The following is a 16,199-nucleotide window of genomic DNA, read 5'->3' as shown; positions in this document are numbered from 1 at the left end:
GAAGGAAGGAAGGAAGGAAGGAAGGAAGGAAGGAAGGAAGGAAGGAAAAGGAAAAAAAGAAAAGAAAAGGAAAAGAAAAGGAAAGGAAAGGAAAGGAAAGAAAAAAGAAGTCATCACCACCACCCCTACCATTATCACAAAAACCTGGTGCAGGCACTATACTCTGGTTCTCCAACAATTCTAACAAGATGGTGTTAGTTTTTTAAAGAAACAGACTTGCCCAAGTTTCTACAACATGTCAGTGAAGGACTAGGATTCCGTCTCTATATACGATGACCCTCGAATAAGCCAAATTTTAATTATGCTCTGTAATTTACTCTTCCTTAACAGATAATGGTTTCTCATCTATGAAATATATTCTTGAAATTATGTTAAACTGAAACCATTTACTAGTAACTGTTGTATTCTATAATGGGGTTTTTCAAACAGAATATAAAACTCACTGGAGTGGGGGAGAGATGATAAAGAGGGGATATACGGAAAAGTACCTTACCAGTAGCCATGGAAAACTTTTGATCAATGCCACAAAGTATTCATAATGTATTCCTCCTATAATACCTGCTAAACAATGCAAACACTGATGTGGGCTGCACACTGTCAGCACAAAGAACTTTCTCTCTCTCTCTCTCTCTCTCTCTCTCTAGCATCCCGAATATTTATGAACAGGGGAAGCTCTACAAAATGTTTGGGGTTTGTCTTGATTTACTTATGCCAGCTTTTCAGCCCCCAAACCTAAAATAACAAAACACTCAAGGCCGCTGATTTGAACAGAAGGGAAACTGTAGCTGCACATTTATAACATATTACAGAAAAGATCCATTTGGAGTATACATTTAAAGCTAATATGACCAAACAGCTTTTAAATGATTATTAATAAACTCCTAAAAAGCTTTGTTTTCTATATATTTATATTTCTACTGAAAATATATTTGATATAATGACATCGAAAAGATAATTAGGTATCCTTCTATTAGATAGCTTATCCACCTTTCTATTGAAAAAAAGTCACTTCTTTGCAGTGCTGTGTCTAACCAGCTACAGTTCACTAAACAGGGGTATCAAATTAGTTGAAACTTCTTCAAGACTTGTTCAAACACAGTACTTTTTATTGCTTATTTCATGAATGATAACAATCTTAAGGCAAATGTGACTCTTGCTTCAACGTTCTCAATCACCAATGATGAATTTGCGATCAAACACAAAAACAATCATGAGTCACACATCCAGTAGCAAGAATCTCCTTATACTGACAAAAGGTGACTCAAGTTGATTAATAAGTCATCTTTGGGATCTTCTTCACCTCATGTTCATTTTAAGTTATTTCATATTTCCTAAGAATTTATTTTTATTATTTGAATTATATTACTTAGATATATCTTTTACTCATGTATGAATGAATGGATGGTAACTCTTTCTCCTAAAATTAAAGGCTGCACACAGTCAATCATATCTTCCATGTCTTCAATTTTTCTATAATCACCATAACAAGTAGAAGAGGTGATTACTGACTGAACTCATATATTAAGCAAAAGATAATGATAGGTGAGACTCTGCTTAAAGCAGTACTGGAATGGGACTTTCTTTCTTTCTGGACCAGTCAGACTCTGGGATAAGGGAGAACTATTTCAGGAAGGATCAGCCACCATTTCATCCCTATCTAAAATGAATTCTACTTTATTCAGGAACAAGGGGACAATATTTTTCAAAACTTTCTTTTTAGTTAAACTTAAAAAAATCTGTCTGCTTTAAAAGGATTTTACATGGTTCACTATTTATAGGCACCAATTCGATGAGTTTCCCTCAAGGCAAACCAATCTAAGACTGCATGTGTGAATGTTTCCTAAAACACTTGCCAAGCAGTGCTTTAGGATGAATCCATACCACAGAGCAAATCCTGATCAAATGTAGCCCAACAGTAAGAACAGAGTCTGCCATGCTCCAACGTTAAAGAGACCACAAAGAATGAACAAATAAAAGCTTTTTTATATCATTTAAAAATATTTTCTTAAACTGGACCATAATGTCGACAGGCTCAAACTGCATTAGAGATTTTTATTTTCACAAAAACATAGTTGTTTTATTCAGTGAAGAGGAAAACTTCTACTCTGAGTGACTCCGTGGTTATAGAATTAGATGTTCGGTAAAATTTAAAACATTCTCTCTATTCATGAAGGACATACATTATAGTGACATACTTTTTTATCAAAAATATTTATAACCAGAAATAACTATAGAGGTATAGCAATGCTTTTCAGATTACTAAATACTGAGGAAGAATGCTTTACAAAAAACAAATGCTAACCAAAATAACTGCAATTGTCCCAGAAACTATACAATAGGTATATAATACAATATACCATGGAGTATTGGGGCAAAGGTCAAGGATGCTGGGATGACCTTAGAGGAAGCCAGGAAGAGGAGGTCAGGATGTGCCTGAGGCACTGGGATTCCTTCAGGAGTGATCCTGTGCATGGGTCAGAGGAAAGGAACTTCATAAGTGGCTGCCACATGCTGGGGATATTGAGCCTGGAAAGGAAAAACCTTCTATCTAGGCCATCTTGAGATTTTTGGTTGAGTTCCATGGGTTAAAACCAGAACAAATTAATGACCACTACAGAAAGGGATATTTGGGCTCAAGATAAGGAAGAACTTGTCTAAGAGACATACACAGTCTGTCCAGATAAGATGGTATGCTTTGGGTGGTACTTATTTACTGACTTAGTCCTTTTTACTGGAGATATCACGACACAGGCTAACCCATCTTTAAGATGATCTCTGCTTGCTTCAGGGAGGATAAAGAAATTAACAGCAGTACTCTGATCATGAAATAGGAAAAGAAACGGGGGGAGAACATGGAAGGTACTGCCGGCTCCAGCAAGAAAGGAAAAATTAGGAGAAGGAGAAAGCCAGGGGCAAGACACGAAAACTACACAAGTTTCATACTCTGCTTAGAATGAATCTTCTAAATGAATTACTGGTCCAGGACAAAAAGAAGTTAGGCATGGGGAATTCTGCATAATTTACGAAGTGTGTGTTTGTTTCTCTTCAATCACAGCTGACCTCACACACAGATTTCTAATAATTCAGTTACCTACATTTCCCTTGCAGGGTATATCAAAAGCTCAAAAATGCTTAATTTTTTCACAATTATTGTATCTGACAATCAACTGAAATAGAATAAAGAACTGTAATCTATAAAACATCATGATATAATTTGGCTTAAAAAAATTATTACTGCATATACTGGAACAAATGCCTTTCTGTCCTTTCCATAAATAGGCCAAGTTCTAGAAATTCCATATAGAATATTTAATAGCAATAAATCCTTATTTAATAGCAATAAATCTTATTTAATAGCAATAAATCCTCCTATCGCTATTAAAGAAGACTGTCCTTCCCTTAAGGGACTTTTAAAGCTTACCATTAGCCGAGCATCTTCTCTTTCCAAAATTTTCTGAGTTTGATCATCAGGGAACTTCAGCACAGTGGTTATAACTTTTGCCATGGTCTACAAGAAAAACAAGAGACAATCACTAATACATATTAAAGCAGATGATATCTCGACCCATTCTGACATATTCTGCTGGTGAGATTCTTTAGTGCTCTCAATGGAAGCCACGACCAAAGAAGTATGATGTGAAGGTATTAGTCAAGGAAATAACAGCCAACACTAGAATTTCAATTTAAAAGGACTCCTCACAATGTCGGGTTGATATTATTTTAAGAAGATACATTTACAAGAGCATGAAGCTATATAAAGTTCTAATGCTCTTGGCCCTTTGTCTTATTAAGATGAAACTTCATTCTTCATTCATTTTATAAGGGTTTTTATTTGTAGAAATCTATCTAGTAAGTAATGTATCGCCAAAACATATGCTCTAAATAATCAGAATTAGATACTCCCAAGTTCAGCTTTAACTAAATCACATCATATATCTCATAAACATGGGCTACTGCATGAACATGAACATGCTTAGTAGGTATTTTTAAGACATGCAGCACATCAACCTAATAGAAATACAAATTACATTTTAAATAAACACAAGATGTTTTGTCTGATAGAAAACATGATGAATCAAACATTACACATGGTGGCTTGCAAAACAAGATCATAAATTGTGTAGATCTAAATAAATATACCGTAAGTCAGACTGTCACCCATAAGCTCGTGGAAAATTCTCCTCAAAGGTTGAAATTCCCTATTTTGTATCAAGATGAGATGTTTTGAGGGAGACAGAGAGGAAAGAAGATACCACGTATGAAATAGTAGAACAAGTTTAGAGCTTACATATAAATTCAAGTGCTACTGTTCTGAGGATTCCTACAGAGGAGGGGAGGATCACCCCAAGAGCTGACACTAAAATTCTTTGTTGACAGTTACACAGACTATGGGTGTGGTGGTGATGGTGGTGGGTGGGGAAATGGACTAGAGAAGGTCACTGAGGAAAAGATGACATAATTGAGTTAACCAAGAATTTTGGAAACTCACATCATTAGAAAAAAGTATCATTATTTCCAGGAAGGAAAGAAACTAATGTTTTTAAAATTCCTATTATATGCTAAGCCCAGGCAAGGCAATGTGCATTATTTCTAATACCTACTTCAACTAACAGATCAACTAATACCACAAACCTCAACACAACAAGATTTTAGTTTCGGCCTTCTCCATTTTATCTTTGCCTCTTCCATTTTGATGATCAGAAAAATACAATTTATACCAACTTAGTTCTTGGAGAACTTAAAAGGCATTTTATAAAAACTCTCATCCTTTAAATTGTATTGCCAAAATAGAAGAGAATCTTCTGTGCTAAACTGAAGTCCAGAAACCAAGCATATTATGTGGCAAGAAATGGCAAGAGAAATATGAAGTAGTAACTATTTCAGTATTCTTTTTATTAACACTCTGAAGCAATTGTAAATCCTTTCTGATATACTACCTATGAAGGCTGTTATTAGGAAATAAAAATCTAAAATTCAGAGATTCACAATTACAGGAAACGTTTGAACAAAAAAGTTCAAAGTAATAAAAAATCCATTTATATTCACACAAGCATATCTGTCCAAAAAAAAAAAAAAACTCTAGCTAGGTGTCTCTTCACATGTCTAGACAATGTTAAATGGAAACCCACCTCTAAATTCATCAGTGATCCAAAATTTGCAGCTGATTACTCAGTTAAGACTTAAAGCTCTTAAGAAAATACCTGAATAAAGAAATCCAAGCTCTCTGCCATATCTTGGGGAAAAAATTAGACTTTCTACTCTACATACAATATCCTCAGACCTTAAAAAGTAAAAGATAGTTCAAATGAGCCACCTGGTTTAGAAGTGGCGTCTCCTCCCAGGTTTTCTTTAGGGAGAGGCTTCAATAAAAGTTGAGACGAGAAAGACATTCTACCGAAGAGGAAAACAGGCTGAATTTTAGTATCAATAATAGCATGGAGCGTCAAAACCCAAGAAATAGAAACTGCAAGGACAGAAGGAAGAAGGGGAGTTTACTTAACTTCATACTGTAAGAATGTGTGTCCTACACGTGGTCTTAAAAAAACCCATCGGCCTCATAAAATAAACAATGTGTGCAAAAGCAGATGAAGAAACAAAGGTAGGGTGACATATAGATCCTTCTAGACAAGAAACAACTGAAGATAAAGATCAAATCACAAAGGCCAAAAGATACTTTGGCTCATTCTAAAACCACAACCTGGTCTCCATTTCAAGTTCTTTATTAAAGTGTAGAAAGTGGGAAAATCAGCAAAAGGTCTGTCTCAAAACAGCTCTGATCTTGTCAATCCCTGCTCAAAAATTTCCAGGGTCACTACCCACAATACCTACAGGTAAAACTGTAAAAACATTCCAGGCCCTCCACACTCTGTGCAGCCTGAAGAAGAGTAACTTCCACCTCACAAATCCAGTGTTTTAGTTGGACCAGACTATGTGTCATTCCAAAACTCACTCAGTTTTCTACCTTGAACCTTCTGTCTAGGCTTTCTCTCCTATCTGAGCTCATCTATCAAAATCTAAGCCCCACTTTAAAGTCCAGTAGACACATGTGCTTCTCCATCATGTCTTCCTTGACCTTCCCACAAGTAAGTATGAGGACTCTGTGTCTCTCTTAATGGCATCACATTATGCTTAACATACTTCATTCTGCATCATATTATGCTTAACTGAGAACAGCTCCCCTTTACAACTATAGACAGTCCATGACTTACGATGGTTTGACTTAATGATTTTTTGACTTTAAGACGGTGTGAAAATGATATGTATAATAAATTACACAAATATTCAACTTTAATATAAAATAGGTTTTGTGTTAGATTATTTGCCCAACTGTAGGCTAATGTAAGTGTTCAAGCAGGTTTAAGGTAGGTTTCGCTAAGCTACAATGTTCAGTAGTGTGTATTAAATGCATTTTCAACTTATGATAGGTTTTATTGGGAAGTAACCCCATTTTAAATCAAGGAGCATCTGTATATGGTAAAATCATAATATCAAATTTCATCTCCCTATCCATCATAGTGATAAACAAAAGGTCAGATGCAGTAAGTGTTTAATAAATATGCAGTAAACTAAACTGAAAGTCTGCTACTGATTTTTCGATATTTACAAAATGTGATGGTAGAATGATAGACTACTTATCATTTTTAGTAACCAGAAAAATACACTGAATGCTGAAGATGAAGACTAGAGAGAGCACTCCTCAACACTGATTGCCAGCTAGCTATTAAATGGGGCTGCCTGGGCCTGGAGGACATCTCTTTCAGCTGTCTCCCAAGTCACACCCTAAAACTAACTACAGAGCCCTGAAAACAGAAAACTTAGACATGGCTGAACTGGTGCTGCCCCAGAATACACCTTACGCTGGTGCTGGGTCTTTCTTCAGAAGGACTTAAACTCTAGAGCTCTCACCCCACAAATGTTTTCAACCTCCAAAAGAAACAAGTTCAGGCAGTTTTTTCATTTTGCAGACCAAGAAAAGGTTAAATAATTTATTTAGCAACAACACTGGGATAGTAGTTTTAGATTTACAAATTTACCAAAGTAGCCTAGGTTCTGAGAGGCTATTTTTTAAAGAGATATGCCTTTTCCCCTTCCCTTGTAATAGTACCAGGTAACATTAAACTATCTACTACACCTCAAATACAGGCTGCTATTCAATAAAGACATAATAAGAGAAAGTCATATTTCATTACCTTTGTTTTAAAAAGATAAGGAAAGAATAAGTTTTAGTTAGGCTTTGAATAAAAATGTCCTTAGGAAATACTGACACTGAGTCACTGCAAATTAATATCTCTCTCATGTGGCACATGTTCAGGATCACACTTATCATTACTTTAATTTGAAACTATTTGATAAAAAAGAAATGAGATTTCTATAGATACCAAGGACTTAAATGACTTCTAGCCCTACAACTTCTAACATTTAGCTGAATCTACAATCCATAAATTCATAATATTCTTTAAAGAGATTTTTTGATGCCCTTACATTTCAGGTTTTAAAAATATTCCAAATCAATCTCTGAACTGGCTTAGCACCCTACGACTCAGTAACCCCAAAGACTCATAAAACACTGATTGCTTCTAAGAATAGAAAACTCATTATCTGATTCTTAACCAAGGTATGCAGACAGTGTAAAAGTGCATGAAGGTAAAAACTTGAAACAATGTCAGAAACAGAAATTGCTTTAAATGAAAAAATTTTGTTCAAGGGAAGACTTGTTAATTTCCTTAAAATGCATTCAATTGAATTCAAGATATATTTACCAAAAGTCCAAAATAAGGCTCTTTTTAAAAACACTGCAGTGGGATACAAGTAAGAATAACACAAGAATCTACACTGAGGGACTTTACAATAAATTTAACATTCTAGAAAACAAATTAGCCAAGTATTATTATCCATATGATGTGATAATTTTTAAATGATCAATATTCCATATGTGAAGGAATGATTTTCTTATAGTGACTAAAGTCAAATATTTCTAAACACCTGAGTCATCATTCTTAATTATGACCATTTCCAATACTCCCACACTGTCCTTACTTCTCCATAAAGATAGCTATTCTCCTAAATTTAAGATCTGAAGTTAAAAATAACAACAAACACATGTTTCACAAAGTATTAAGTTAATGAACTTTCAATTATTAGTTTTAGTATCATCCAACAGTATTTTTTAATTAATATTTTATAAATGTAAGAAATATAAGCAAAATCTACCATTGTAAATTAGAAGCAATGACACAAGTACTATCACTACTATTAGCATGTATGGTCTGCCAATAGTAAACATACAGAATCAATATGTATATTAAAAATGAGACATATTTCCTTTTAAATTAAGCCACATGCCAAATATGCCAGATATGATTTATACCTTAGTTTCACGACCCATCATATACTCAAAAAGCACTTTTCGTAAATACTCAAACTCAGTAGGTTCTCCAAAGAGTGAGACATCAGTATGGTATAAATTTCCACCTGTCAAATAAAAAGAAAATTGAATGATAAAGAAAAAAAACAGAAAAAATACTTATTATTTAGAAAATAAACAAACTAAAAACAGTCGAACAAAGAGATGCATCATGGTACTGCATTGTACATACATTCAGAATTCCAACTGGTGTTTTTCCCTTGGAATAAAAAACAATTAGTATTACAACAATTTTATTTCTCACATCTTTTCCTCCTCCTCCTTTTCTTCCTCCTCTTTCTTCTGACATGACAATTTTAAAAGACTATACTTATAGATAAAATAATTTAAAATGCATGAAATATTAATGCCATTATAGTGGTTTTCAAATACTTTGATTCAACATCTTAAAAAGACCATCATAATAAGTTACAGTTTATCTGTTAATGAAGCTCCATTTCAATCTAAAAGTAAAGAATATAGTTCAGATGTATGAAGTCACACTATGACAAACTTTAATCTGAATAAATTCATAATTATGCATTATGTAAATATATACTTGCATCCACTTGTAGTAGTGTGGTACACTAGGTAGTCTGAAAAGTGCTCTGCTACCAAGAAACATCAAAATGGTGCATAAAAATATTCTAACTTTGTAGGAAATCCCTAAAGGGGTGGAGAATAGAGGAAAATGAAACCACAGAATTAATGGGAAGGCAAATGAGAATTTGGTAAGGCAAAAACTGAAAAATTGATCCTAAAATTCAAATGAAAGTTCACATGGAGACCAAGAACAGTCAAAACAGTCTTGAAAAAGAACAACAAAACTGGAGAACTCACATGTGTCAACTTCAAAACTTAATACAAACTTATAGTAATCAAGACAGGGTGATACTGGCACAAAGATAAATATATATATCAATGGAAAAGAATTGAGAATTCTGAAATAAAATTTTTAGACAACAAATTTTTAACAAGGGAGCCAAGAATACAATGAGGGAAGGAATAGCTTTTTCAACAAATTGTATTACGACATTGGATATCTATATGCAAAAGAAAGAAGTTAAGACACTCATCTCACACCATATACAAATATTAACTCCAAAGAGACCAAAAAATAAATGTTAGGACTAAAACTATAAAATTCTTCGAAGAAAACAAAAGAGTAAATCTTCATAACCTTAGATTAGCCAGTGGTGTTTTAGATGTGACACCAAAAGCATAAGCAATAACAAAACAGAAAAAGTAGACTTCAAAATTAGAAACTTTTGTGCTTCAAAGAAAAACATCAAGAAAGTAAAAAAAGAACCTACAAAATGAGAGAAAATATTTGCAATCATATATCTGATAAGGGACTTGTATTTAGACTATATAAATAACACTTATAACTCAATAATAAAAAAAAAATTTTTTTTAAATGGGCAAAGGCTCCATATAGACATTTTTCCAAAAGAGATATACAAATGGCTAGCAAGTACATAAAAACCGCTTAATATCATTAGTCATGAGGGAAATCAAAACCATGATGAGACATCATTTTATACCCACTGAGATGAGGAAAAGAAAATAACAAGTGTTGGTAAAAATGTGGAAAAATTGGAACCTTCATATACTGTATGTAAAATGGTACAGTCACTTTGAAAACCAGGTTGGAAGTACAGGTAAACATACTTCCAGTTTACTTCATATAGATAAACGCAGAGGTACCAAATGGCCTGCAAACTTACTCTAGGGAGATATCCAAGAAAAAAGAAAATACCTTAAAAACTTGTACACAAATGTTCAAAGCAGCATTGTTCATAATAGTCAAAAAGTATAAACAATCAAAATGTCCACTAACTGATGAATGGGTAAATAAATTGTGGTATCTATATAATGGAGTATTATTTGGCAACAAAGGAAAGACATACTGATTCACGCTACAAAACAGAAGAACCTTGAAAACATGCTAAATGAAAGAAGCCGGTCATAAAGGGTCACATATTGTATGATTCCATTTATATGAAATGTCCAGAATAGGCAAAATCTATAGTGACAGAAAATAGATCAGTGATTGCTAGAGCTGGAGAGAATGGAGAGAATGGCGGGATGACTGCCAAAGGTTTTGAGGTATCCTTCTGGAGGAATGAAAAATTTCTAACATTGATTGTGCTTATGGTTATACAATTTTAAAAAATAGACCAAAACCCATTACATTGTACATTTTAAATGCGTGAACTGTATGGTATGTGAATTGTATGGTATGTGAATTGTATTTCAATAAAGCTGTTTTTTAAAAATTATAGTACTAGAAAAAATAAGCAACATTTATGGGACTACAGAAATGACCTAGGAGATCTGAAAAAAAAAAAAGAGAGAGAAAATTTCCTCCTAGAAATAAAAATTATAATTAGAGGATTAAAAAAAAAATCCTTAACAAGGGAGCTATATAGCAAATTAGGTAGAGCTATGTAAGAAAATTAACCAGAAAAACTAGATGAAATTTTCAGAATTCAGCCCAGAGGAAAAACAGATGAAATATTTAAAAGACATGGTAAGAAATGTAGTATAAAATGAGAAGTTCTAATAGTATGAGAATTAGAAAATAGAAGAAAGGAAATATTTGAATAGATGATCAGAACAAATCTTACAGAACTAATATCTTTTAGATAATATAATCTTTTATAGAAAGATTATAAGACAGTAGAATAAGTAAAAAGAAATCTAAGCCTAGACACACCAGAGTGAAATTACAGAACACCAACAAAGAAAATATCCTAAAAGCAACCAAAGAGAAATACATATTACTAACTGGGAAAAGAACATCAGAAAGATGTCCAACAAATGTTTCAACAACAGAATCCAGAAGACAATGAAGTATCAACTTCGAAGTGCTAAGAAAAAAATCACTCTCAATCTAAAATTCTGTACCTAACAAAATTAACCTTTAGAATAAAAGACCTCCATTTTTGGTCATGTTGGAATAATCTCAAATTAGATTTTCACAAAAGATACACATAAAAAAATCAATTCCATCAATTCCAGGTCAATTAAAGACTTAAGTGTAAAAAGCAAAACTTAGAACTTTGAGGACAGAATATAGGAGGATAGTTTTATGACCCTCAAGTAGTAAGACTCTCTTAAGACACAAAAACATAACCACAAAGAATTTTCTTTATGATAAAATTCTACAACAGACATTTTTTAGATGTCTGCTCATTCACTCAATGACTCATCTAACAAACATCACACAATCCAACAATTTTACTCCTAGATATTTACTCAAGAGAAATGAAAACTTATGTTTACATAAAGACTTGGACATGAATGTTCATAGCAGCTGTAGTCATAGTAGCCCAAAACTAGAAATAAGCTAAATGTCCATTAACTGTGATAGGATAAGAAATTTGTGGTTCATCCATACAATAAAACACTATGCAGCAACAAAAAGGAATAAACTACAACCACATGCAACAACACAGATGAGTCTTAAAAGCATTAATGCTAGGTGACAGAATACAAAAGATACAGATACAAAAGACTGATTTCATTAAGTAAAATTCTAGAAAAGATAAAAATATAAGAGTGGAAAATGAGATTACTGATTGCCAGGGACTAGAGATAGGACATGACCACAACAAGGCACCAGATAACTTATTGGAGTGATGGAACAGTCTCTATTTCTATTTTGTTGGTGGTTACGTTATTGCATACATTTGTCAAATTTCTTAACTGTATATCTGAAAAAAAAAAGGTGGCCATTACTATGTGTAAATTTTTCCTTAATGACCCTGAATTTTTAAAAAACTGAATAAATAACAGGTAATCACACTGTGCAGCAGGATAATACAATAAGGCTTCAATTATAAGAACTATGGACAATAAGTGAGCCTCTAAATGCCAAAGTTGAAAGTGGCCTTTCATTGTAACTGTACATTTCCTTTGATTTAGAATTTAAATCATCATTTGTTCAGCAAAAGACAAAAACAAAAACAAATGAAACCTCATGAACTATTATTTACACATACGAGACTGGCAAAATCTCACAAGTCAGATAATACCAAGCACTGGTGAATATGGGAACAATGGAATGCTTGGGCACGGCTTGCAGGAGTGTAAACAGACTTGACCACTACAGACAATTTGGCATTACTTCATTAAACTTTGAAAAGTGGAAGACAAGCATATTCTATGACACAGAAATTCAACTTTTACTAATATATCCTAAAGGAACACTTGAAATGTACATCAGGAATCAATGTTCACAGTTAAACTGTTTATAAAAGCAAAATTGAGACAATTCAAATGTCCGCCAATAGGAGAATAAATAAAGTGTGGCATAAAGACATAATGTATTAAACTCAGTAATGAAATGGTTTAACTATAGCTTCACACATTAGAATGAATCTCAAAATCATAATGCTGGGTGAAAAAAAAGGTAAGAATATGTAGAAAATATATTCAGTATGATAGGATTTGTGTATAGGCCAAAACATATAAAATCATTAAAATAAAATTTCTTCAGGGAACTGCACTTATGCTATAATATAATGACAATGGTCACCCTTAAGAAAGAGCAGAGAGATATAAGATTAAAGAGCAGTATGGCAATGCTCTAGATGGCAGATTCACAGGCGTTAACTAGTCTCCGTACTTGATATTTACACTGCATGTATTTGTATGTTTAGAATATTTCATTTTTTAAAAGTATATACTTCTAGAAAACCCAATTCACTCAAACCACACTTTGCAAATACAGAGTATCAACAACTAAATAATGATAATACACTATTTCCTCTTCAAAAAATATCTATCTATATACTATACTTACGTGTTTCATTCTGCTATATCGATACAAAATGCACGAGTTTACAATGTTTTTCATCTTTCAGAAAAGTAGATTACTTATTTATAGCTATTTTCCTGGAGAAGCAATTAATACTTTTTCCTGTATGGTGAGTGCTCATTTTACTCTTACACTTTAAAGAAACAGCATGGTGAAGAGGATAATTCAACCAGACAACTTGAGTTGTTGAAAGGACTAAATGAGTTGATATACAAAATGTGTTTTATAACAGTAGTTGGCACTTAGTATTATGTATGTATGGGTATTAAATAAACTATATATACATATATACATATATACACACATGTATATATGTACACATATACATATATGTATATACACATATACAAACTATTATTCTGTCATATATACACATTAAATAAACTATGTGTGTGTGTGTATATATAGTTTATTTAATGTATATATGTGTATATATATACACATATATGTGTATATACATTAAATAAACTATATATGTATATATAGTTTATTTAATGTATATATATGTGTGTATATATATACACGTGTATATATATGCATTTTATAATTTAAAACTGAGAAATAAAAGAAAATTATGTATGAAATTCTTAAGTTGAAACTAATAAAAAGAATCACTACTACTATTTATGCACTGCTGAGCACTGATTCAGCAGTTCTATGCTGAAAGTTCCATTATGTTGACTTAGCTATGGCAAACAATCTTTGTAGCAGGAGTCTTCTCTGTAATGAGCCATAGGAAACTTCCAAGTTGGTTTTCTCTTCTTCTTGAAGAGCATTTTGGAAAGAATCCAAAGCAAGTCCTTATGTAATTTAATTAAAAATTGTATAGTATCTTATGTTATTTCATAGCAATTAGCATTTTCAAAAACATAAAGAATATATGAAATGGCTTAGATTTATACCCTAGTGCCTGCCATGAAAAAGCAGAAAGCTTTATAAAACATTTAGTAAAATAAAACTATTCTTAATGCAGTGAGGCAGTAAAATTGAGAGTGGAAAACTGTTACAAGATATTCAAAGATCATGATTATCTCAAGGGAACACTACATAAAAATCCAAGCTCATCTATAAAACCCTTTGTAAGTAGCCTACATTATTTAAATTGAGACTAATATTTTCAAATCATCCTTCCCCACTTTGAATATAAGCATGCTCATGAAATTATTTTCTCCTTAAATCCTGGTTAAAATTAGTAAATATCTGTAATAGTAAAAAACAGAAGCATGTAAAATGAGTGTGTATGCGTGTATGTAGTGGATTATGTAAACGTTTGATACATACAGAAAAGTCTGGAAGATTGTACATAAATTGTCAACTAGGTCCATTTGGAGAATGGAGCATAAAGTAGGAACTTGAAGTTTCACTTAACAAACTTTTGAATTTTTAAACAACAAATATACATTATTTTTTGTTTTAGATTTCTACCATTCTTTCCTTAAAACTGTTATTGGTGAATTACACAGGTAAAATACATTCATTGTAAAGAATTAGATTAGCAAAGATAAAAATAAAATCATCTATAAATCTACCAACAAGAAATAACCATGGATAACATAATATGAGGGATCATTCTTGCCTTTGTAAGGTGTCCCCACAGTTGCTGCATATACATTCGTTTCATACTTCTTCAAACGATCTTCTAAATTGTGAATCTAGAAAAAATAAATATTTAAATCATATAAAATTCATATGTAAAACCTTATATAAAAAAAAGACTGCTGTAGCCACTAGATTCTTTAATGCTGAAGACAAGCTCTAGGCAAATAAAATTAATACAAATAGTTTCTTGATATGATACCAAAAGCACAGACAACAAAAGAAAAAATATATATAAATTGGATGTTACTGAAAGTAAAACTTTTGGCCTACAGAAAATGAAAAGACGACCTACAGAATGTGAGAAAATATTTACAAATCATATATCAGATACAGGACTTGTATCCAGATTATGTAAAGAACATTTAAAACCCAACAATGAAAAATCAAATAACCCAACTGAAAAATAAGCAAAGGACTTGAATAGATGTTGCTTCCAAAGATATACAAATGGCCAACAAGCAGATGATAAGATGATCACCATCATTAGTCATTAGGAAAATGCAAACTAAAACCATATGAAATAAACTTCGTACTAACTAGAATGGCTACATTTAAAAAATTTCTTGGCAAGAATGTGTAGAAATTAGAATCCTCATACTGTGTTGGTGGGAATGTAAAATGGTGCCACTATGTAAAACAGTTTGGTGGTTCCTCAAAAAGTTAAACATATAATTACCATATGACCTAGCAATTGCACTCCTGGATATGTATTCCAAGTGTTCAAACAAAAACTGTACACAATGTACTTAGCAGCACTGTTCACAATAGCCAAAATGTAGAAACAACTCAAACATCCATCAACTGATGAATGGATAAGAAAATGTGGTATATCCATAAAATGGAATATTATTCAGCCATAAAAAGAAAGGCGGTATTGATACATGCTATGGCATAAATGAACCATAAAAACATCTTGCTAACTGAAAGAAGCCAGATAATATTATAGGATTCCATTCATATTAAATACTCAAAACGGACAAAACCATAGACACAAAAAGCAGATTAGTAGTTGTAGGGGCTGAGGAAGGAGGTAATGAGGAGTGATGGTCAGTGGACATGGGGTTTCCTTTAGGGGTGATAAAATGTTCCGGAACTAGAAAATGATGATGGTTTCACAACACTGTGAATGAACTAAAGGTCAATGAATCATATGTTGCAGGGTTAAAATGGTCAATTTTGTTATATGTATTTTACTACTATAAAATAACTAACACAAAAATTATGATAGGACAGTTTGAAGATTTGAGGATGGTAAAAGAAGGGAATTTTAACCCTGAGAACAGATGAGGAAAGTTACACTATTGAGAAGTAGAAAAAAAGTAACACTGGGACTTAGTACAGCAGGTCTTTGAATCAGGTTGTTTCATTCAA

At 32.6% G+C, this 16,199-nt stretch overlaps 1 protein-coding gene across 1 annotated transcript in view; it reads right to left on the bottom strand.

The window, feature by feature from the left end:
* GOLGA4 (golgin A4) overlaps positions 1-16,199 on the bottom strand; it is a 93,343-nt gene that overhangs the window by 6,518 nt on the left and 70,626 nt on the right. The window contains exons 22-24 of the mRNA XM_025039346.1: positions 14,806-14,881; positions 8,369-8,472; positions 3,422-3,508 (exon numbers count right to left, since the gene is read on the bottom strand). Coding sequence (XP_024895114.1) covers positions 3,422-3,508; positions 8,369-8,472; positions 14,806-14,881 — 267 coding nt within the window. The remainder of the gene's footprint in view (positions 1-3,421; positions 3,509-8,368; positions 8,473-14,805; positions 14,882-16,199) is intronic.

The sequence above is a fragment of the Pteropus alecto genome, unplaced genomic scaffold, assembly GCF_000325575.1.
Source record: "Pteropus alecto unplaced genomic scaffold, ASM32557v1 scaffold10, whole genome shotgun sequence".
In the NCBI taxonomy this organism is placed as follows: domain Eukaryota; kingdom Metazoa; phylum Chordata; class Mammalia; order Chiroptera; family Pteropodidae; genus Pteropus; species Pteropus alecto.
This window is presented reverse-complemented; position numbering and strand designations above follow the sequence as displayed.